The sequence below is a fragment of the Haliotis cracherodii genome, unplaced genomic scaffold (genome assembly GCF_022045235.1).
Source record: "Haliotis cracherodii isolate W230 unplaced genomic scaffold, xgHalCrac1.p SCAF_5, whole genome shotgun sequence".
In the NCBI taxonomy this organism is placed as follows: Eukaryota; Metazoa; Mollusca; class Gastropoda; order Lepetellida; family Haliotidae; genus Haliotis; species Haliotis cracherodii.
The window spans coordinates 23,691,844-23,717,900 of record NW_027266308.1 but is presented as its reverse complement, the minus strand read 5'-3'; the positions used below and the strand labels follow the sequence as shown (position 1 = coordinate 23,717,900).

Below are 26,057 nucleotides of genomic sequence, written 5' to 3'. Positions count from 1 at the left end.
CACACATTCATACAGACACACACACTTTCATACAGCCACGGATTTCAGCAACCAATGCTTGTAGTAAGAGGTAAGTAACAGAATCGGGTGGTCAGTCTCACCGACTTAGTTGATGCAAGTCATCGTGTCCCAATCTAGTAGATCGATGATAGGGTTAGAAACTAACAGTTTTCGGCCACTAGTCCTTATGATGATAACATTTAGCAAAACCCTTAAAAAGGGCAAATTTCTACTAGTCCTTATGATACCTTTACCATTGGTTTGGCAAGGACAACAGGACTAGTTCCAATTTCTAACGCTGGATCATGATCATGGTGTCTACCACAGGATTGTCTTGTCCAGACTAGATTATGTACAGACAAACAAACATCAGAGTGGAAAACACGGCACAGATGACAAGCTTCAAGCTGACCCACCTTGATATACTGAAACACGTTGGCTCTGGTGACTGTCCGATGACAGCAACTATGTGCGTGACATGGAGGATATCTGATCTGAATCCATTATCACGGCCAATAGGTTGGATAAAACCCTTTCATTTGTGACTAAGTCATGAAAGTTGATATCAGGTATAGTACTAGTAGTCAATTGCCTGTAATGCAGTCTGCCCTCCAAATGTTTTTGCCCCACAATGTTTATTTGCTGTTGAGGCCACCCACAGCCATATTGCAACTATGTGACATCAGCCTGTAAAAAATATCATGTTTGGACCAGACAAACCAGTGATTAATATAATGTGCAACGCTTCTCAATGTGGAGGCATGATGACATGCAATGAATCAATTGTCCAAGTTGTCCTTCCTACTCCATTTCCTCACCTCATCAACAAGCACAGGCGGCCCGTGAAGATCCGGGCTAGAATAGGTCTTCAGCAATCCATGCTTGCCATAAAAGGCAACTATGCTTGTCGTAAGAAGCGACTAACGGGATCGGGTGGTCAGACTTGGTTGAAGCATGTCTTCGATCCCAATTGCGTGGATTGATGCTCATGTTGTCAATGACTGGATTGTCTGGTCAAGACTCGATTATTTACAGATTGCCGTCATATAGCTGGAATATTGCTGAGTGCAGCTTTAAACAACAAACAAACAAGCCAGGCTACTGGGGACCTGTAAGAACCAGGAATGGAAACAGCACACTTGCCCACAAGTGTCTCTTTGTCAGTTTGAGTGAGTTTGGTTTTACGCCGCTTTTAGCAATATTCCAGCAATATCACGGCGTGGGACACCAGAAATGGGCTTCACACATTGTACCCATGTCGGGAATCGAACCCGGGTCTTTGGCGTGATGAGCGAACGCTTTAACCACCAGGCTACCCGACCGCCCCCTTTATCAGTTTGATTCCAATTTATTGTTATGTCTGGGCTGTTATGAGCCATGTTTTCTCAATCAAACAAAATTTTATTTGACTCTTGCTGATTATCAAATGTCACCAACTGATAATGTGACCAGTTAGAATTGGTCTTCTGTAACTCATGCGAGTCGTAAGAGCTGACTAACGAGTGGTTAGGCTTGGTCACTTGGTTGATGGGTGGCATCACATCCCAGTTGCGTAGATTGATGCTCATGGTGTCAATCTCTGGGTTGTCTGGTCCAGACTCCAGTATTTACGGACTGACATAAAAAGTTGGAATATTGATGTCAGTGGTGATAAACAACAATCAATCAATGATTGGCATTAGGTTCAGTCAACAGGTTCCATATTTACTGTATCAGAATTCTTTTGGAAATGATGTTTTCCTGCCCCGAGTATCCAAATTCCTGAATTCATGTCCATTGTGGAATGCTGGAAGCGTTTATCCCCAGATGATATCTGTATTTGCCCTGTATATACACCAACATCTTGTTAAGACCATACACATTATCTGCTGTAGATGGTGCCCTACTTAGCTAAGCCTGGCCCAACTCCACCCCAGCAACAAAACATACATTCCAAACAATTCTTTCTATTTCTGTTAGTTGTTGTCCAATAGATTACTCCATCTGCTCCTGAAGTGACAAGATGTGGCAGATGGATGGGAGAATGTGATTAACTGGCGTGTACTTGCCAGGTCTCCTCAATACACATCCACCATCATCACAATAGACCAATCGTGTGTGGATCCCGGGATCACTGTGCTAAACTGGTCCCATCTGTGGATGCCAGAACTCAGGTGTATACCTGCTGTGGCTGCTGCTCTCTCTAACAAGTGGTTTCTACTCTCATAACACAGCCAGCAGCGCTTGGAGGCTCTGGCATATTGCAAACTGCCGGGGAGAATACCATGGTTTTTTCATGGGAGTGATTTGATTCTGATCCAAGTATCCCCTTGGCTATGGTCTGTGAAATTTGCATTACGAACAGATCCTCTCAGCTCTGTCTCCTTCTTAGCCTTGATCCAAGTCTGTACTGATTGAAAAGTCCATGGATGTGTTGTAATTCTATCCTCCTAATGGCAAGTCTAGATATGTGGACAATTTGTAAGGATTCAAATCTCTTTTCGGGACAATTTGTTCTTATTATTTATATAATCTAGAAATAATGATTTAAGGTCATAATTATTGCCTTAGAGACTTGTGCAAGTCTATCTCCTTTTGTCTGCTCTGTGTATATCTACTGCCACCAAGGCATGACCTGACTAGATGGTCTGTAAAATTTGTTTTATGAGCAGACCCTCGCACTTCTCCATGTCTGCCTGTCCCCAGCTGTACACAGCCTTGGCATCCAGACAGAACTATCTGGCTTGTGTAGTGAACTGCATCTTTAATCTCTGATAGTGTTTCCAAGTCATTGCACATCAAGTCAGGCCTAAAGTAGAAGCAGTGGCTGAGACTACCTTATTGGTTCCCATGTAACTCTATGGGATAATTTGGTATCGTCTTCGTCACTGTATCTATTGAAGAAACAAGGCTCAATTTGAAGACAGTTGTGTAAAATGAAGTGAAACTGTATTAAACCAGAGTCTTTTGATATTACATGGTATCCAATTAGGATTCAGCAGTAGAAGCTAACATTTTTTATCCACTAGTTCTTATGATGATATCATAGCAAAACACTTTAAAATTAGCAAATTTGTACTAATCCTTATGATACTATTGGACAGTTTGGCAGGGACTACAGGACTGGTGCCAATTTCTAACGCTGGAATTTAATTAGACAGTCAGTTTGATAGTTGGCGTACATTACAATAATTATTGTTATAGTAGTAATAATGAGGATGATGATATAATGAATAGCCCTGATTATGTTTCCCGACTTTTATCCTATCTATGTCTTGTGTGATGAGATTCATATGTGATGTAATAATATTAATATGTTATATTGGGGTAATTGTTACTGAGGGAGCCCCTTATTCTGAGGCCACCACCCTGATGGTGTGACCCCCTTCTTCGTTGGGGGTACTAACCCCATCCTCGTTACCCCCTGTATGTTATCTGGGGGGATATATAATCAGATTGTCTGTCTGTCTGTAATCATATTTTGTCTGTATTATTATAGGTATTCTTTCATGAAAGTTTACAAACACAAAGACCAGGTTGTCAACTGGTACCTTTTGCTATTTGGGGATTTTTTGAAGAAAAAGAAATCCTGTTTCCACGGCAACAAGTTTGATAAGGTCTCTGTTCATTGTGGTGTGCTTGTCTATGTCCAGAAACATATCTCTTAAAACTATATACTCTTTCATGAAACTTTACACACACAGAGACCAGGTTGTCAATTGGTGTCTTTTGCTATTTTGTGATTTTTAGAATTTTTCTATTTCTATTTCCATGGCAATGGGTTTGACTTTGACTCTGTTCAAACCACAAGATTGTCTGGATAGCTATTCACAAGTGAGGTTAACCAAAGAAAAAGAAGGGAAATTTTCAATATAAATATTTATATTTATATTCCTATGAAGTTGCAATATATAAGATTTCATAAGTTTAATGAAAAAGGTAACTATTGATAACTACATTTGGTGATGCAACATATTACGACATAAGCCATGCACCAACTGTGTGACATCCACTAACTCATATCCAAAGATGTTAGAAGAATAATTGATTTGGTTCAACAACGAGCAGCCATTTTCCTTGTGTTAACAGGTTTTGGGTTTTGAGGGACTGCAAATTTACAAACAGAAATATATAGGAAGAGCATTGTTTATGGAAACGTTGATGCCAGGATACCATGATACAGTGTTTTTAAAAATAATTCTTTAAATTGAATCCCAAAATATGGCCATTTGGAATGAGAATTTATGGGATATTGTGCTCGCCGCAGTTTAATATCAAGTTTATGTCCCGAGTGAAATAATTTTCAGTTTGCCCGATTTTTTATGAGGGACATTAAATTTGATATTAAATATAAGCGATTGTAATATTCTATTTATTACCACAGATGTAATTTGACAAGGATTGAACAAAACAGCTTTTCTGTTTGTCTATATATAGTCAATAAGAGAAAGGTCAAGGTTACATTTTTCCAACAAACAATAGCAAAACTTGCCAGTACACACATATATATATTGTCGGAAATGTTTCATTGACAGTATATCGGATGATCCAATGGATGCCTATGGCACATTTAGTCGTCTTATTTCGACCAGATGAAATCAGGCAAATAATGTTTGACACTGACAACCTTGCTGTCTTTCTCGCTGCTCGGCTTTGGATGATGCTAACTGAAAAGGATGATGTCTCAAGGACTATGTGATGTATTTTATCATAAAGGTAACATGCAGCCTTGCGTTCTGTGGTTTATGGTTTAAAGATCATGGACATGAACGTATAATGGCTTGGAAACTTGAAGTTGGGCGCGAGCTGGCAGTATAAGAAACAGTGATGTCACTCAGCACATGTTGCTCAGGGTGCTCTTTAGAACAGCTCAGGGAGGAATTTCGTTTGTAACTTAGATTTGTTTTTTGTAATTTGTGTTAAGTCAGTCGAGGGGAAATAGTCCGACTGTGTAGCTGCATCCCAAATGCTTAGTTATTCTGACCCATGGGAACTGGCACACTGTCTTGGAGAAAATACATAATCACCTCCGTATTCATATTTAAAATAGGACATTGCTTTTCTGCTTAAGCGCTTAAGGGCTTAAGCATTTGATGATAAAATTACAAATTGTAAGTGCTTCAGTTTGTCTTCCTTTTGTTGGTTGCACTTTCAGCATAAGCAAAAAACAGTGTTCTTGTGATCAAAATGTGAATATTGCCAATGTAGTCTCATAAAGGTCAGGTGTCACAATCTGCCAATCAAATTTTAGGATAACTGAAAATTTATATGTGCACACTGGGGAAATATCAGAAGTATGCGCATCAATATGTTTTACCTCTCACTGTCTGTTAAGTCAGCATTGATACTTCAGCAGAGGACCCGTGAAGATCTGGGTTAGAATAGGCAACCCATCCTTCTCGTAAGAGGCGACTAATGGGATCGGTGGTCAGGCTTGCTGACTTGGTTGATGCATGTCATCGTATTGTGTGGATTGATGCTCATGATATCAATCACTGGATTGTCTGGTCCAGACTTGATTATTTACAGACTGACGTCATATTACTGGAATATTTCTGAGTGCTCCGTTAAACAAAAAACAAACAATAAGCACAATACTTCAGAAGAGGGGCACCATCTCCAGGACGAGAAGAAATGGTAGAGGACAGATAAACCTAGCATGACTACATGTACACATTAACTTAGGAATTAACATTCATTTTGTGTGGGTTCAGTGGAGTTTGAACCTTCAAAGGTGACGGCCCAACAGTTTGAATGACAGAGTTTGCGACATTCATTCAGTTTGGCCCTCACTCTATGAAGGTTTATACTCCAATGAACTCACACAAAGTGAATATCAATACTTTTTTAAATCATTATTTTATACCTTGAAGATAGTGTACACAATTCATGCATGTGTCATGTTTACACTGACAGCCATACAGCAAAGAACTATTCACGAAATAAAGTAGTTCCTCAAAAGCAGAGGTGTCATGGGCTTACACATGTATGCTCAAATTGATCTACAGTAACCATGGTAACATCTTTTGTCGTTTGGTTACAGCAAATATATTCAAATAATATCATCATTAGGTGAGAAAGATCTGATAAGAACAACATCAGTAAGTCGTTCACAGTGACAGCACATCGCAATGCTTTAATCAAGAAAAGGATGTCCAAATGGCCGTCACGATAAATGTGATGGGAGAGATTTCCAAAGTTGTTATTGGACCTTTGGTGATTGCAAGTGTTAGTCATCATTGATCAATGGGCTGATCATTGAAAGGTGATTATCAAGATGTGTCAACTAGACACAGTTAAATTCATAGATTGCTGTAGACTGTCACTGTCCGTCCAGACACAGATCGAGGAGATAATTTGGATTTGCATTTCTTCTGTTTTGTTCACTAGGTTGGGTCGTAGCAAGGATATTCGTGAATGGGCATGTAGTAAAACTCTCTGAATTTTCCCAATGTATGCTAAACACTGAGTACAATTTAAAGTGTCTAAATGATCAGAAACTATTCCTCTGTGTCTATTGTGCTGGAGAATTTCCAGTCTTTTCCCAGGAATCAGGAAGTAGTCTGTCAGTATTTACGCCACTTCAAGGATACAGTCTCATGAAAAACATATGAACGTCAAAATGTGTCAAAATGAAAGTCAGTTTCACAGTCATGTGACCAGCCCCTCATCCAATGGAAAAGCCATATAAAAAAAGCCACATAAGCTTGACATTAAAATTTTAAGTTGTAAACATGTGTATCAACCGTCAGTCTTTTTACCAGTTAAAATGTTCACTAAAGATCAAATTACTGACATGCAGGCAGGATGCAGGCGCTGAGCCTGATATGTCCTTAAAAATTTACATTTTCAGCTTTTTGTCGATTAGGCTTTATTAATTGTGGCACTAATATATCAAAATACCACATATATTACGTGCGGTTACTGGGTTGAACGCTAAGAGGATAACTGCTATTTCAGTGCGATGTTTTACCACTTGAGCTGCATGATCAGTGTATGTTTGTTGCTGGTCTGGGAAGGTATTACACTGTGCAGTCAAGCTCTGTGCAAATGCAAATCTCTACTCGCTCTTCTTATGCTCCATGTTTTCCTGACAGTGTTACTGGAAATAGCAACATCTTTCAATCTGTGCAGGGTGCTTGAGGGCCAAGTTTACTCTGACTCTGACAGAGTTGAATATAACAAAAATATTACGGGGGGGGGGGGGGGGGGGGGGAATATTTGTGGCTACTTGAGTGCATTAGTGGTGTGTGTGTGTGTTTGGCTGTGTGTTACTTGGGGTGGTTATTAGAGCAGTGGGATTCTTCTGATGCTTGACATGCTGGGGTTTAGTGGTCCCTCCAGCTCACTTCAGAATGGGTTGTGTGGTCTGATCTTTAACAAGCAGGTGTGGACGTGTGCTGACATGCAGTAATGTGGTGCTGGAGTGGGATGGAAGGAACACTATATATGTTTGGGTTGGTGCATAGTTTAGTGTTCAGCACAGAGTTCATGAATCAGGCAAAGTCAATCAACATTGGTCATGGAGGGAAGGTGGATGGGTGACCTGAGTGATAAAAATTGGCACTAGTCCTGTAGTCCATGCCAAAATGCCCAATAGTTTTTGTTGTTTGTTTGTTTGTTGTTTAATGCCGCACTCAGCAATATTCCAGCTATATGACGGCGGTCTGTAAAATAATCGAGGGTGGACCAGACAATCCAGTGATTGACATCATGAGCATCGGTCCAAGCAATTGTAAAGGTATCATAAGGACTTGTAGAAATTTGCCATTTTTTAAGGGTGTTACTGTGTGTTATCATTATAAGGACTAGTGGACTAAAACTGTTAGTTTCTGTCACTGGTGACCATGTTCGGCACCTTAACTCCTGAGGGTTTCTAGGGCTTCAGCCCTGCCCCACACTGATGCACATGTAACACATTTGGTGTTTCCTTAGGCAAGTGACGTTTGAAATATGCCTCCTTTCACCCTGCAGTGAATGGGTACCCGGTAGTGTAAGATGTTAACCTTCTAGGGCCTCACAAGCAGCTTGGGTTGTATACTCCCAAGGGAGCTGAGAATGAAAATCAAGTGCATACTAATCCATTGACTGGGGTAATAAGGTAGCGCTTTGAGCATGCTTTAGGATGTGGATTTAGTCTATAAAAATATGCATATGTCTACTTTTGACAAAACGGCCATTTTCATCCATTTTAGCCAGATATGTGTTCTTGATGATGCCAAGTCCAAAACTAGCTTGTGTAAGAAAGAAAAAAGGCTAGTTATCAACAATTGGAACATGACTGATAAGTTTCTTACCAATATTTCAATAAGTTCCACAACTTCGTAATTATCCATATCCTATTTCCTCCTCTGCTGTAGTTTAATTTGCTATGCCGTTAGCATGTTGATTGTATAGAAATTGGTGTTTTGATGTTTTTGCATATTTAGTTATTCAATATATTTTTTTTAGCCATTATTGCTCCTATGAATTCATGCTCACTGACTTTTTTATCTAATGGGAACTTAAGGAATGGTTTAATGGCACTGTGCATGCTTACTTTGAATGTGTTTTAATGTCATCACTTTGAGTTTTCTTGGGACAAGAAGAAAGTCACCAGGCATTAACCTGGCATCACAGTCACTGGTGAGCCCTGCACTGTCAGCTGGCCTTTGGCAGGGTTATTAAACTGAAGTTACTCATTGTTAATGCATATATCATCTCAGAGGGATAAGATGATCACATACCAAAGGGATGGTCCATCTTTGTGACTCATGTGCAGTGTTGCCCAAGAGTCCGTTCTGACTGATGAGGCAGGAGGTTGATGTGTGGAGATAGAGGGGAACGGCTGGTGCAGGCTGACATATCACCAAAAGATGATGAGTAGCTGAAGGCACTCTCACCTGTTGATCAGCGAGACTCACTCATTGCCTCCAGATATAAGACATTTGAACGTTAGTCTGATTGGTCAGACATTGTCTGTTTATCAGTAAACTATCATACATAGTGGTCACACTTTGCCTGTTCCTTCCCATTATAGTTACAATGTAAACATTTTGGAAAGATTCTTTATACTTTATATTAAATAGGTTGAAACTGTTGATTTTTAAGAAAAGTTTTTGGAATGACAGACTCAATGTTCAAATGTATTTCCTATTAGTTGCACATGGGCTTGAGGCCTTATTAGAGAATGTATGTGATAATGATTCAAACTGCAATCGTGGTAGCAACAATCAGCAGAGTCTACATTTTGGGAACAATCAGTACAATGTACAACATGTGGGGAACAATCAGTACAATGTACAACATGTAGGGAACAATCAGTACAATGTACAACATGTGGGGAACAATCAGTATGATGTACAACATGTAGGGAACAATCAGTACAATGTACAACATGTGGGGAACAATCAGTACAATGTACAACGTGTGGGGAACAATGAGTATGATTTACAACATGTAGGGAACAATCAGTACAATGTACAACATGTAGGGAACAATCAGTACAATGTACAACATGTAGGGAACAATCAGTACAATGTACAACATGTAGGGAACAATCAGTACAATGTACAACATGTAGGGAACAATCAGTACAATGTACAACATGTAGGGAACAATCAGTACAATGTACAACATGTAGGGAACAATCAGTACAATGTACAACATGTAGGGAACAATCAGTACAATATACAACATGTAGGGAACAATCAGTACAATATACAGCATGTAGGGAACAATCAGTACAATGTACAACATGTAGGGAACAATCAGTACAATGTACAACCTTTGGGGAACAATATACACCTTCAGCGCCATGAAGTGGGATCCTGAGATGGAGATAGATGGCTATATCCTCTTCCATCTTAAATTGCCCTGAAGTCTGACATGCTTGTAGATGGACTATCATGTAGTGTAGGCGATGTAGGGGGCATGTTTACACTGCCATCAGACCCTCACAGTCACCCCACACATCAACAAATGTGATAACAATAATAACCAGCAGTGGATCTCAATTATCTTAAGTTAAACAAACAGATACAGGAGTCAGGAGGAACACGGGTGTGGAGGCTTGGATACAGTGTGCCTGGGATACAGTGTGCCTGCATGCTCTCTGCATGGACTTGCCAACAGTCACTCAACGTTAACAGTTGCAACTCATCAGGACTTGTTCTGTTAAAAACTGCCCATAGCTATTTTAACATTTCTGTGAATGCGCTTTGACTATAACGTCAGCTATTTTGAAGACATTTCCTAACATGTTTATATATATTGCCAGAATGTCCAAGGAACTGAAATATTATGGGCATAATGCACTCCATTGTTCTGTTGGCATTATAAGGCACAAAGAGCTGACATTTCAGTAGGCATTATAAGGCACATGCAGCTGACAGTCAGTAGGCAGTATAAGGCACAAAGAGCTAACATTTCAGTAGGCATTATAAGGCACATGCAGCTGACATGCAGTAGGCAGTATAAGGCACACACAGCTGATATTCAGTAGGCATTATAAGGCACATACAGCTGACATTCAGTAGGCATTATAAGGCACATACAGCTGACATTCATTAGGCATTAAAAGGCACATACAACTGATATTCAGTAGGTATTAATAGGCACATACAGTTGACATTCAGTAAGCATTATAAGGCACATGCAGCGGACATTCAGTAGGCATTCAGTAGGCATTAAAAGTCACATACAGCTGACATTCAGTAGGTATTAATAGCCACTTACAGTTGACATTCAGTAGGCATTATCAGACACATACAGCTGACATTCAGTAGGCTTTATAAGGCACATACAGCTGACATTCAGTAGGTATTATAAGGCACATACAGCTGACATTCAGTAGGCAGTATAAGGCACAAAGAGCTAACATTTCAGTAGGCATTATAAGGCACATGCAGCTGACATTCAGTTGGCATTATGAGACACATAGAGGTGACTGACTGGAGTTACAACAAAGCTTTTGTTCCTGTAAAGTGAGAAAAGAAGGTTGTAAGACCTGAAATAGTCTCCAATATTTGTATGACATCTTGTCATCATATGGAGTATAGATTTTTAAACATGCTTCGGATCATCAAACTTTAACTGAAGTTATCTTTTTCTGAACAAGACCTAAAAAATATACTTGCTACTTAGGACCAAGACCAGTGTTAAATATTACATTATTCTGAATATTTCAGTTTGACCCGTCTATTAGTACTGTTATATCACCAGATCAGCTCCAGAGCCTTGTAGATTTAAGTTCAAAAACTGGAAACCTCTCACCTGAAATCATGCCGGCAAACAAAGGGATCCTTCACTGACGCTCCTGTATCCAACTCACGTCAAACCAGGGCTTCAATGATACATTGTACTGCATTATCTCTGACAGCTCACGTTCTTGCCCCTAGTCTTGCAGAAAATGATAGTCATTTATTATCCCAACAGGAAAGTCATGTTTCACATCTGAAATAAATCACTGCATGAAAGAAATGGCAGACACATGTGCAGCCACACAAACATTCATACAGACATACAAATACATGTGCAGCCACACAAACATTTATACAGACATACAAACACATGTGCAGCCTCACAAACATTCATACAGACATACAAATACATGTGCAGCCACACAAACATTCATACAGACATACAAATACATGTGCAGCCACACAAACATTCATACAGACATACAAACATGTGCAGCCACACAAACATTCATACAGACATACAAATACATGTGCAGCCACACAAACATTCATACAGACATACAAACACATGTGCAGCCTCACAAACATTCATACAGACATACAAACACATGTGCAGCCTCACAAACATTCATACAGACATACAAATACATGTGCAGCCACACAAACATTCATACAAACATACAAATACATGTTCAGCCACAAAAACATTCATACAGACATACATTCACATGCCACATAAACATTCAGCCACAGAAACATTAACACAGCCACACAAACATAAATACAGCCACACACTGTCACACATTCAGCTACACAAACATTCATATAGACACACAAACATGAATACAGCCACACATTCACACTGTCACACATTCAGCTACACAAACATTCATATAGACACACAAACATAAATACAGCCACACATTCACACTGTCACACATTCAGCCACACAAACATTCATATAGACACACAAACATAAATACAGCCACACATTCACACTGTCACACATTCAGCCACACAAACATTCATATAGACACACAAACATAAATACAGTCACACATTCACACTGTCACACATTCAGCCACACAAACATTCATACAGACACACAAACATAAATACAGCCACACATTTACACTGTCACACATTCAGCTACACAAACATTCATACAGACACACAAACATAAATACAGCCACACATTCACACTGTCACACATTCAGCAACACAAACATTCACACAGACACACAAACATTCATACAGACACACAAACATAAATACACCTATACAACCAATATAAAGAATTTGCTGCATGGAAAAATAATTGAGACCTCAAGAGATTCTCATGAACTGTTTATTAATACTTCCTGTCAGAGAAATTTTACACCAAAACGTTATCTGAAAATAACATTACCTCATAATGAGAAATAATAAGTATAGAAGCATATCTTGAAGATATCGGAAGATAGCATCTATGTGCTTGTGACGAGGAGCTGCTGGTGTGGGATATGTGTTACAGGGCTCGTCTTCCCTGCAATGGGAGAGAGTGACATAAGCCAGTGTATATCATTAGGCAGATCCACATCAGTCAGTTCATGGGCTTTCTCAAGGGCTCTGTGGATGTCTCTACCATAGAATAAATCAGTCTTGCTGAGAAGGAGTGTGATTTACGTCCTGTTGGAGGGCTATTATTTTAGCTGATGACTGTGGCATCACTGCAAGTGCACCCAGGAAGGAGGAGGAAGGGGTACTTGGGTTACTGCACAGGTGGCGTCACAAGAGACATTCAACCAGAAAACAGATTGTCAGGCAACCAGCACTAATACTCCTCAGTTTGGAGAGAAACACACTTGCGTACCTCATCCGATTCTCTGATGGATATACCTAACCTTGTGTGTTATCCTATTAAAGTTTTTATGATAAAAGCCTAAAAAAGAAGGTCCATGATTGCTGTTGCAATTTCTAGTCACCATGACTGAGAATCTGCTGACTCGTCATGCCACACGTGTGTTAAGTGTTTCTATTACTGGCAGGAAGAATTACTTAAAACACTGATTGGTTATCCCCCCCGTGTCTCCGATAACTCTGACACTAGATGGAGCCACTGCTGAGTCAGTCTCAAGTTAGCAGTTACGTCTGCATGCTGCGCTCCCTAATAGACCAAGACTTATTTGTCAAAACAGAGCAAGTAGGATAACAAATAAAAAAGTATTTCTGACTGACTAACACCGTGTTGGTCGGAGTATTTGTGCTACACTGCTGAACACCTGTTTAGTCAATTACTGCCGTCAGCGGTGAACTGGTACATTCCTTACTGCTCAGTACATACATCACATCGAGGTGCCACCCAGCATGGCAAGTAGGGGAGAGTGAGGGAATCTAGGAGAACAAGCATCTTCCTGAGGCAAGGGAGTTAACTGACTATGATAGTCAAGTTTTCACCCTTGCCGACCTAGTCTAAAATTATGGAGTTATGATTTGGCTGGACTGACGAGTCTATGCATAGTACAATCAAACTTGCGTAATGAAATCGACATCTGGTTTGTAAACTGCCATGCAGATTTTGGTCGATTGCAGGATTTGCATCAACAGATATTTTCCAAATCTTTTTATGTGTTTGATCAGGGTGCTTACATGATTTGATGCACTTAACGAAGTAAGACCCTTTTTATTACAACATAGACCTTGCTTATTGATCAGATCGTCTTCACAGGGCGCCACCATTTTGTTTGAAGCAAATACAAGTGATATCAGAGGTGGAGTCTGATTGGTCAATAGTAGGGACGTAAAAGGGACATAGAACTCATAATAGCCACTAGTGGCGTTACGATCAAACCCAGAAAAATCCAGCCTATTTTGGCAAGAGTGGAAACTGGACTTTAACAGTCAGTTACCTCTGTTGCCTCTGGAAGATGGAGTCCAAGGTTCCACCCCTTTAAAGAGGTTGGTAGGTGTGAGAGAATATATGCTTCTCACCCAACCCATAGTCTAAGGGGGTACCCATCACCACTCAAGGGGATGACAGGTGTTTAAGGTGGGAGCTTCTGCCTCTCACCCTCAGGCCAAGGTGCTACCCCTCATGGAAGTTGTTACGTGGGTAGGAACTTATACCCTCACCCACAGTCCAAGGTGCCATCCCTCTTTGATGTGGCTAGGTGTGTGGGTAGGGTGGGAACTTGTGCCTTTCACCCGCAGTCCAGGAGGCCACTCCCGATAGGTGCGTGGGTGGGTGATAACGTTAACTTATGCCAATCACGTAGGTTACTGGAGAGGGGGGCAATACTCACCATGGACATACATAGGAAGGGACCTGATACACCATCTCAAACAGAGATGTGTATTACCATACATGGTGTACTTGTTGAATAAACATAGGCCGTTATCTTGACTGACACCTAATATCTTGTGGAGGAAAATTTTGCATTAATATAATTAATTAATTAATATAAAGTTTTAAAATGAAACCACATTGCCATAAAAGCATGTATTTTAAATAGAAATACATTTGTTGCCATTAGGCACTGTAGGATAGCAAGCTGTGAAAATGGTCTTTCTGTTGTGTTTATGCATGTAGTGTCTCCCAATAGGTGAAACCAAAACCTTTTTGAGTGAAATGCAGCTTGTATAATAGCCCATGGGTGAATGATAATACAATTGTAGCAATTGAATTTGTATTGATCTCTGAAAACATTGACCGTAATAATGGGAACATTCCTGTAGAGGCGTTCTTTAAAACCTGGCAAGAAAAGATAGTTGGAAGGGTAACGGTAAGTAATTTAGAGATTCAGTTTTTATTTCATTAGAAGGATAGTGATGTAGCCTGTCCGCTCATTGGCCTGTGATGCTGGAGGCCAGCAGGAGTTGTCCATCAGTGGTGTAACTGCTGTCATCACCCAGATGAGTAATAAGTGACCACTTGGACTCAACTAACCCTGATATCATTTTACCAGACATTTAAATACCTTTAAATTATCTTACTGTTTTAATATACTTAAGAATGTCTTGAAAGTATTAGTTGGAAGTGTTTTGAGGGAAAATATTAATTTGGACATGTGAGAACACATTGTGGTCAGCAATAGACATTCATTTGTTGGAGCACAGATGTTTTTTTTGTTGAAGTCAGAAGTCAGAGGAGGGAAGCTGACATCAACTTCTTTTTCAAACTGGATCATAGAATGTTTTTTTACAAACATTACCTGAAGGGAGGGAAGAAGGAGAAGAAAAGAAACGATTTGCCATCTTTAGTGCCATCGCTTCGCTTCGCTTTTTGCCATTTTTTTGGAAGACAAAGGGAGTTAATTTCAGCAAAATCTGTGTATCAAGGGCAAGGGACATAACTCTAGATTCATTGTGCAAGGAATTTCACGCCGACTTACTGAGTGAATGATTTGGCGGAATGATTATGTCAAATAGAGCATCATAAGTTTTATAGATGATTTTTTTAAGACACTGAGTCATCTCAAAATAATTTAGCATGTATGACGTGTCAGCGGAAACATAGAAGTAAATTTGGATTATTATTTTTCCCAATTATGAAGAAAGTTATGAAGACGGATCCATGATCCAACAAATACAAAATTTATGGCCTTATTATCCTACAACAGTAGACTAGTCCTTCTGGATGTTAGCTAGCCTTCAGATAGTGGGGATGTCTTACACTGCACTTTTTGGTGCAAGCTTCTCTGCAACAGCTTATAAAAAACACTCACTCATTGTATAAGCATTGCATAAATACAGCATTGCAAGACCTGTTAGTACCTGGAGCTACCATTTAGCTTGTTTACCTGTGGATGAGAGGTCAGGCACGGCGGGAGGGAGGGATTGTGTGGGAGAGGTCTGGTCCTGATCAGGGAAAATTGTGGCGCCAGATTATCTGGGAATCTGGAACCTCATCATGGAGATCTCCTCACTCAGATTCCTTTCCCTCACATTCCGTAAAAAACAAACATTCTATATGGCTTAACACCTCAGTAGAGAATCACCCCGCATCAGGAACTGAAGGTGTTTAGCAGTAATGGTGCTTGATTTGTCAACACATGGGTGTGCTGGTGGAATGGTATGTCAGTTGGCCTATGAATAGTGGACAGTAGATCTGGCTGAGGTAGCTGATGAAGTCCTGGATGATGTAACAAATAGTAGCTTTGTGGGCTGATGTTAATTATGTGTGGTAACCCTGGTTCCTGGCCTTAAGCAGGTCCGCATTCCACAGTCATTGCTAAGATCTGCAAATGTCTATGTTAAAGTAAGAAAGGTAACGATTGTATTGTCATTAAGATTGTTTTGTGGACTAGGGCCCCGGGAGACATAGCCTGGTAAATCCTTGCCTCAAACTAGGTGATATACAGTGAAACACTGTTGTGTTGAACTTACGGTTGTCTCGAAGTAAAAGCTTGGTCCCTGCATATTCTTTCTTTATTCATCATTTTTAGTTGTGTTGAACCTCAGATGACTCGACGTATTTACATAGGGCCCTCCAACGTCGACACAACCGTGTTTGACTGTAGTAAACCCTGATTTTAGTCTGGGTGATATATTTGATAATAGCCTGGTAAATTCTGATCTTGAGGTTGGTGAAGTATTTGATAAAGAATATCCTGCTAGATCCTGGCCGTAACCTGATGGATATGATTGATGGTAGCCCTGTAGATCCTTGTATGAACCTGGTCAAGGTGTGACTGATGGTAGCCCAGTAGATCTGGTGGTAAGCTACTGGATATAGATTATGGTAGCCTTGTACCTGGTTGGTGTGAGTGATGGTAGCCTTGTACCTGATTGGTGTGAAGGATGGTAGCCTTGTATCTGGTTGGTGTGACTGATGGTAGCCTTGTACCTGGTTGGCATGACTGATGGTAGCCTTGTACATGGTTGACTTGACTGATGATAGCCTTGTACCTGGTTGGCGTGATGAATGGTAGCCTTGTACTTGGTTGGCGTGATGAATGGTAGCCTTGTCCCTGGCTGATGTGTAGGATGGTAGCCTTGTACCCGGTTGGTGTGAAGATTGGTAGCCTTGTACCTGGTTGGCGTGACTGATGGTAGCCTTGCACCTGGTTGGTGTGATGAATGGTAGCCTTGTACCTGGTTGGTGTGAGTGGCGGTAGACTTGTACCTGGTTGGTGTGACTGATGATTACCTTGTACCTGGTTGGAGTGAGTGGCGGTAGACTTGTACCTGGTTGGTGTGAGTGATGGTTACCTTGTACCTGGTTGGTGTGACTGATGGTGGCCTTGTACCTGGTTGGTGTGACTGACTGCAACCTTGTACCTGGTTGGTGTGACTGACTGCAACCTTGTACCTGGTAGGTGTGACTGACTGCAACCTTGTACCTGGTTGGTGTGACTGACTGCGACCTTGTACCTGGTAGGTGTGACTGACTGCAACCTTGTACCTGGTTGGTGTGAGTGATGGTTACCTTGTACCTGGTTGGTGTGAGTGATGGTAACCTTGTACCTGGTTGGTGTGAGTGATGGTAACCTTGTACCTGGTTGGTGTGAGTGATGGTTACCTTGTACCTTGTTGGTGTGAGTGATGGTTACCTTGTACCTTGTTGGTGTGAGTGATGGTTACCTTGTACCTTGTTGGTGTGAGTGATGGTTACCTTGTACCTGGTTGGTGTGAGTGATGGTAACCTTGTACCTGGTTGGTGTGAGTGATGGTAACCTTGTACCTGGTTGGTGTGAGTGATGGTTACCTTGTACCTTGTTGGTGTGAGTGATGGTAACCTTGTACCTGGTTGGTGTGAGTGATGGTTACCTTGTACCTGGTTGGTGTGAGTGATGGTTACCTTGTACCTTGTTGGTGTGAGTGATGGTAACCTTGTACCTGGTTGGTGTGAGTGATGGTTACCTTGTACCTGGTTGGTGTGAGTGATGGTAACCTTGTACCTGGTTGGTGTGAAGGACGGTAGCCATGTACCTGGTTGGTGTGATGAATTGTAGCCATGTACCTGGTTGGTGTAAGTGATGATAGCCTTGTACCTGGTTGGTGTGAGTGATGGTTGCCTTGTACATGGTTGGTGTGATTGACGGTAGCCTTGTACCTGGTTGGTTTGATTGACGATAGCCTTGTACCTGGTGTGACTGATGCCTTAAGCCATGTAACCTGGTGATTGTAGTCTGCAAGATTAACACTGACAGACACTGGCAGCTACATTGGGAAAGAGTTCTGCATTATCCTGTCTTGGTGCCCTAGAAACATCTAACTGTTTGGCTGCCTGCCATTCTCAGCTTCAGCAAACACCTTATCTCTCTACCACAACATAGGATCAATCAGGAGTGATTCAATTAGGTCTACAATATGACATACGGAATCAAATATAGAATTCATACCAAGACTTGACACTGTTCCTAGTTCTGGGTTATTTCTGGATAGAATGTCACTGGTGTTAGTCAGGTCCGGGATATGTGATATGATGTTTGTGTTAAGTCTGTTCTACCTTACTTGGTTTCATTATTCCTCTTTCTTTAACATTCTTGTTGATGATGATTTAACAACATACACCTGAATCAGTAAAACTACTTTTTCTAGAAGTAATTGGTTTAGTCTCTCAAGCAAATGAGAGAGGGAGAGAGAGGTTTCTTTTCCTATAAGAAGCTGTGTGTTTGTGAGGCTGGAGGGTTTAGGTGAGACACAACACGGATCCGTGACGGATCCCATGACGCCAGTAGCTGTAACAGGTGGGGCAGGTCTTCTGCCTTTACAGTTGTAGAAACACAACCCTCAGAAAGCCAAATATTATTTGCAGGGTATTTGGATTTCCTGCACGTTCTTGAAATAGCACTAGAATCTAATCATGTGTAGATCGTGTTTGTTGAGGGGATGTTGATACACAGACTGTAACCAGATATTGTCATAATATTTCATGAGTTATTTTCAATTCTACCCAAATATTTCATCTAGCACATTCTACGTCCGTTGTAACACCTCTGGGCCCCTGTGTGCGTGTGTTGGAGTGCGAGCACTGACTCCCAGGCCTGTGTGTTCTGGCACGCTGGTGGAGTACCATCCTCATGTGCATGATGCAGCACACTCACCATCACCGAAATTGTGTAAACACTGTTAATAGATTTTTTAAATAAAATTAAGGAGATCGATTAAAAAAACAGTAATGCACTGAATAAATCCATGCCTGTTAAAATATGCATATATATAACTTGAGTATGGCCACAATATCGAAAATGCACTGAAGTATATCCTACCTTTATGTAACTGGCTGGAGTATAGCCTACATATTTACAACTTACTTGATTATATCCCACATATATACAACTGATTGGTATATCCTACATAAAGACAAGTGACTGGAATATATCCTACAATAGTACATATATACAACTGACAGGAGTTTATCCTACATATAGACAAGTGACTGGAATATATCCTACATATATACAACTGACTGGAGTATATCCTACATATAGACAAGTGACTGGAATATATCCCACATATATACAACTGATAGGAGTTTATCCTACATATAGACAAGTGACTGGAATATATCCTACATATATACAACTGACAGGAATATATCCTACATATATACAACTGACAGGAATATATCCTACATATATACAACTGATACGAGTTTATCCTACATATAGACAAGTGACTGGAATATATCCTACATATATACAATTGATAGGCGTTTATCCTACATATAGACAAGTGACTGGAATGTATCCTACATATATACCACTGACTGGAGTATATCCCACATATAGACAAGTGACTGGAATGTATCCTACATATATACCACTGACTGGAGTATACCCTACATATAGACAAGTGACTGGAATGTATCCTACATACAGTTAGACAAGTGACTGGAATATATCCTACATATATACAACTGATAGGAGTTTATCCTACTTATAGACAAGTGACTGGAATATACCCTACATATATACAACTGACTGGAGTATATCCTACATATAGACAAGTGACTGGAATATATCCTACATATATACAACTGATAGGAGTTTATCCTACTTATAGACAAGTGACTGGAATATATCCTACATATATACAACTGACTGGAATATATCCTACATATATACAACTGATAGGAGTTTATCCTACTTATAGACAAGTGACTGGAATATACCCTACATATATACAACTGACTGGAGTATATCCTACATATAGACAAGTGACTGGAATATATCCTACATATATACAACTGATAGGAGTTTATCCTACTTATAGACAAGTGACTGGAATATATCCTACATATATACAACTGACTGGAATATATCCTACATATAGACAAGTGACTGGAATGTATCCTACATATATACAACTGCTGATAGGAATATATCCTACATATATACAACTGACTGGAGTATATCCTACATATAGACAAGTGACTGGAATGTATCCTACATATAGACAACTGACAGGAATATTTCCTACATATAGACAAGTGACTGGAATATGTCCTACTTTCATTCAACTGACTGGAGTATATCCAACCTATATACCACCTAATGCTAATTGTTCATTGTATAATTCCAGGAGGTGCTTCATGTGGCCCAGACTGAGATGCAGTTGGCGGCATCCTCTGCGTTCCTGCAGATCCTGCAGCGGGAGCTGGTCCCGATCCACAACTACGCCTCTACATTCCTCCAGACCATCCTGGGCAGCGTGGACAGCAAGGACCCAGGTACAGCATCCTCGTCCACCAGACCACACCTTCCTATACTACACTTGTGTAGCACACCGGACACTCTTTACAATGTCGGGGAGCTTGTTCCACACTCTGTACCATCTTCATCATTTCTTCCTTCAAGTTTGATGCGTCATGTGCATTTCACAAGTGCAGGGTGTTGTTACTCCTGATTCTCTCCAGGTAGCAGGGTAGCCATGTGTCAGGCACAATACCTGAGTTGGATTCCCTTTCACTGAATGCCCTTCCTATATCATTGATACACATACTTTTTAACTATCATGGAGAGCTTCTTTTGTTTTCCATTTGATGTAGCAGGGATTTAGCGGATGCAAAAAACTGCATCTTAAACATACAGAAATTAAGAATGGACACAAAAGTACAGAGTCTAGGCACTGGGAAGCAGAAATTCATAAGCATGTTGAGTAATAAATGCTATCTCATTATTTGGTACCATTTAAAATAAATTTGCATGTGTAATCATTGAAGACAATACATAAAATGCTTTAGAGCTAGTACTTGTAGACTTATTTCATTTGGGGAAATCCCCAATCTATTTTTAACTAACAGCCCATGCACAAACTTACATCACTTGTGGTTTAGTACTGTATTAAATGTTTAACATTTCTTGTGGACACACATTTTTTAACCTGGGACCACAACAATTAGAGGCTTTGAGTGCCCTTGTCCCCCCAAATAACCCAGGTAAATCCCTGCCATACAAAGTTTACAAACAGTTCCTTTAATCCCAATTGCAGGTTTTTCAGTGTAAAGTCTTTGAATTGTGTTAAGTTTTGACAGAAATAAAAATGATAAACAAAAATCCATGTCTGAAAGAATAATATTTGCATTATTGTTTGCCCAGCAAATAATGTGGACTGATGCTTCGGTGACCATTTTTGGTAATTGTATGTGTGTCCTTCTAGTAATAATAGGAACAAGATTACAAGTGGTTTCAGTTACGATGTGTGTAATGTGTGTTGTGATGTCGCAGATGTTGCTGCCGCCTGGTTGGACACGCTGTTGGATGTCATCGACCTGCTGCCCAAAGATGTCATCAAGTCAGATGTGAGTTCTGGTATTTCATCTTTCTGCCAGCTCCCTCTTCTGTGGTACATTGAAGGACAATCCTGTTGCTTGGAGGCCTGGTACCCCCCATAGATGATATTTAGTACCTCACAGAGATGATATTTAGTACGCCCCATAGATGATATTTAGTATCTCACAGAGATGATATTTACTACCTCACAGAGATGATTTTTACTACCTCACAGAGATGATATTTAGTACTTCACAGAGATGATATTTAGTACCCCCCATAGATGATATTTAGTATGTCACAGAGATGATATTTAGTACCTCACAGAGATTATATTAAGTACCTCACAGAGATGATATTTAGAACCTCACAGAGATGATATTTAGTACCTTACACAGATGATATTTAGTACCTCACAGAGATGATATTTAGTACCTCACAGAGATGATATTAAGTACCTCACAGAGATGATATTTAGTACCCCCATAGATGATATTTAGTATCTCACAGAGACTATATTTAGTACCCCCCATCGATGATATTAGTACCTCACAGAGATGATATTAGTACCTCACAGAGATGATATTTAGTACCTCACAGAGATGATATTAGTACCTCACAGAGATGATATTTAGTGCCTCACAGAGATGATATGAAGTACCTCACAGAGATGATATTTAGTACCTCACACAGATGATATTTAGTACCTCACACAGATGATATTTAGTACCTCACTGAGATGATATTTAGTACCTCACACAGATGATATTTAGTGCCTCACACAGATGATATTTAGTACCTCACAGAGATGATATTAGTACCTCACAGAGATGATATTTAGTACCTCACAGAGATGATATTTAGTACCTCACACAGATGATATTTAGTACCTCACACAGATGATATTTAGTACCTCACAGAGATGATATTTAGTACCTCACTGAGATGATATTTAGTACCTCACACAGATGATATTTAGTGCCTCACACAGATGATATTTAGTACCTCCCATAGATGATATTTAGCCTCCCTAGATATGTCTCCTTCATAGATTATTTACTTTGTAGGGAAATGATTTAAAAAGTTCACATCGCTGTGTATCATTGCAGCCATATAACAAAGGCACCAGTCGCAATAACATTATTGTTACTTTTGAACAATTTTATTTGAGTTACACAAGAGCAAGTACTCTCTTATGGCATGCACTCTCTTATCGGGTGATCAAAGAGTCATGCAGCAGTAGAAACCAACATGTTTAGTCCACTAGTCCTTATAATGATAACATACAGCTAAACCCTAACAATGACAAATTTCTACTAGTCCTTATGATACCTGAACTATGGGGCAGTCTGGCACGGACTCAGGACTAGTGCCAGTTTATGAACCTGCTCCCTACACCTGCCTCACCCCATCGGTAAGGGCAACATGGTGATCAGCAAGGCATGCTGAGATACAGGCCACATGGCTTGATATCGTCTTGGGTAAATGTCAGCTGATTTCATCAAACATTGGCAATCCTGAGGGCACCATTGTCTGATATTGTAGACACTTGTGATATTTTCAGACCTTTACATTGATATTGCTGTAATAGAACGACCACATGATGTTACCTTTCATTAACAATGGAGGATCAGCCATATGCTGGCAGCAAGATAAAGATGGACCATATTCTGTCGTATATTTTGACTAGTTTACATTATAAAAAATGACACATCTCATAGGGGAAAGGTTCCACATGTACCCAAAGCAGATCCAGCATTTTTAAAGAGGAGGGGTCCAAAATGTCAACATTTTCTCTCAGTCAATTTTACTTCCTACAACATTTGGTTGCCTACTGCCTACAACATTTGGTTGCATACTACATTTGGTTTTGATTACCCAATTACCTCTATACATTACAGAGCTGGGTATCACCTGCCATGCTCTTTAAGGTTTGGGGGGCATTGGGGGCCCAGTTGTCTAAGGCGCCGCAATTTGTTGTGCAGAGTTGCGTTCCTTGGGCACGCCAGAAACCTATGATTGTGGGTTCGCCCCGGTTATGTTTCTAGGTTTGTCAGCACCATACCCGTGCTCGTGGGTTTCACTGAAGTGGTAAACGTCTGAGACCTGCATCACTTGGGCTTTCCTCCCACATTAAGCTGACACGCCGTGATATAACTGGAATACTGTTAAAAGCGGCGTTAAACCCAACTCACTCAGATATCCCTTTATCAATAAGGGCACTGGTTAGCCTTAGACTAATGCTTGTTCTCTGAAAATATATGATTTTGACGCAAACAAGCAACTGCATCTAAATTGACAAAGGAGCCCCAGTGAGATGGAGTTTCAGAAGCTAGTCTTTCAGAAAATCCAGACTTGCTTCATTCAGGGCTATAGCATTACAGTGAGGGCTTGGCCGAAGGAAAAATAACTTGGTTCAATAACTTTTAGACAGACAAAGGTTGTCTGTTTGTTCCCTGACCGACAACAAGAAAATATGTTTGCTTGTAATGCATATCCTATGGGGTTTCCCATTGCTGAATTTTGAACAACCACTCTCAATTGTCAAAAAGTAGACAGTGAATCATGGTAAAAGTATTTCAATACTTTATGTTAACTTGATGTGCTGTTGATTTAATTCAGTAACCAGCTGTCAGCTTAATGCTGTTTTCATTATTTGTGCAACATGCATGATTGTGTGTTTACTTTTCCGTTTAAATGGCCATCAGGCTGTTTTAAAATTAGTTCATGAATATATGGAATACCTACATGTGAACCTAACATTAAATTGATCATATGTATTGACAGGGGTTATGACCATCAGATTCTCTGGCGTACAGATGAATGCATCTCCGTGTTCAGTGGTTGACCTTCAGCTTTCTTGTTTAAAGGTTTTGACGATAGCGGTGGCCAAAGGTCAACTGTCCCAGGCTGTCCAGGCGCGACTCTCCTGCTGCAAGATACTCGGCAAGATTGCAACCAAATTTGAGCCCTTCATGTACGTACAGGTGGATCATGTCTGGTAGGAAAATGTGGAGAATAATATGGCAGCTGGTGGTTAGGTTATGGGAGCTGTTATTGTCATATATGAGATGCGTGGTTGCCCTGACAACTTTGACAGAATCATGTACACAAACCTCACTTGGAGGTGTGAAACTGACCCACACTTCAGACAGTACGATGGCAAGTGTCCATGGATCAGTTGGTTCTGTGTGCTGGAGATATTGTCTTATGTTGTAAAGTAAAGGCTCATGTGATCTTGGTTTTACATTTTTCTAAAAGCTGCTTCCATTCCCTGTATCGTTTACTCCATCCACTCTTCCAATCTTCTTGTCCTCTGTCCAAGGTGAACCTCCATGTCGGATGTCTCAGCTGAATTTTCCTGTCCTCTGTCCCAGCTGACCATATCCTTGTCCTCTGTCCCAGCTGACCATATCCTTATCCTCAGTCCAAGCTGACCATATCCTTGTCCTCTGTCCAAGCTGACCCTCACCTTATCCTCTGTCCCAGCTGACCATATTCTTGTCCTCTGTCCCAGCTGACCATATCCTTGTCCTCTGTCCAAGCTGACCATATCCTTGTCCTCTGTCCAAGCTGACCCTCACCTTATCCTCTGTCCAAGCTGACCCTCACCTTATCCCATGTCCCAACTGACCTTATCCTTGTCATTTGTCCAAGCTGACCCTCACCTTATCTTCTGTCCAAGCTGACCATATCCTTGTCCTCTGTCCAAGCTGACCATATCCTTGTCCTCTGTCCAAGCTGACCATATCCTTGTCCTCTGTCTAAGCTGACCATATCCTTGTCCTCTGTCCAAGCTGACCATATCCTTGTCCTCTGTCCAAGCTGACCCTCACCTTATCCTCTGTCCAAGCTGACCCTCACCTTATCCCATGTCCCAACTGACCTTATCCTTGTCATTTGTCCAAGCTGACCCTCACCTTATCTTCTGTCCAAGCTGACCATATCCTTGTCCTCTGTCCAAGCTGACCATATCCTTGTCCTCTGTCCAAGCTGACCATATCCTTGTCCTCTGTCTAAGCTGACCATATCCTTGTCCTCTGTCCAAGCTGACCCTCACCTTATCCTCTGTCCAAGCTGACCCTCACCTTATCCTCTGTCCAAGCTGACCATATCCTTGTCCTCTGTCCCAGCTGACCATATCCTTGTCCTCTGTCCAAGCTGACCATATCCTTGTCCTCTGTCCAAGCTGACCCTCACC

At 40.6% G+C, this 26,057-nt stretch overlaps 1 protein-coding gene across 1 annotated transcript in view; it reads left to right on the top strand.

Moving 5' to 3' along the window:
- LOC139444172 (serine/threonine-protein phosphatase 4 regulatory subunit 4-like) overlaps nucleotides 1-26,057 on the top strand; it is a 79,013-nt gene that overhangs the window by 27,776 nt on the left and 25,180 nt on the right. The window contains exons 3-5 of the mRNA XM_071225069.1: nucleotides 20,667-20,814; nucleotides 21,812-21,885; nucleotides 24,727-24,833. Of these exons, the coding sequence (XP_071081170.1) occupies nucleotides 20,667-20,814; nucleotides 21,812-21,885; nucleotides 24,727-24,833 (329 nt within the window). The remainder of the gene's footprint in view (nucleotides 1-20,666; nucleotides 20,815-21,811; nucleotides 21,886-24,726; nucleotides 24,834-26,057) is intronic.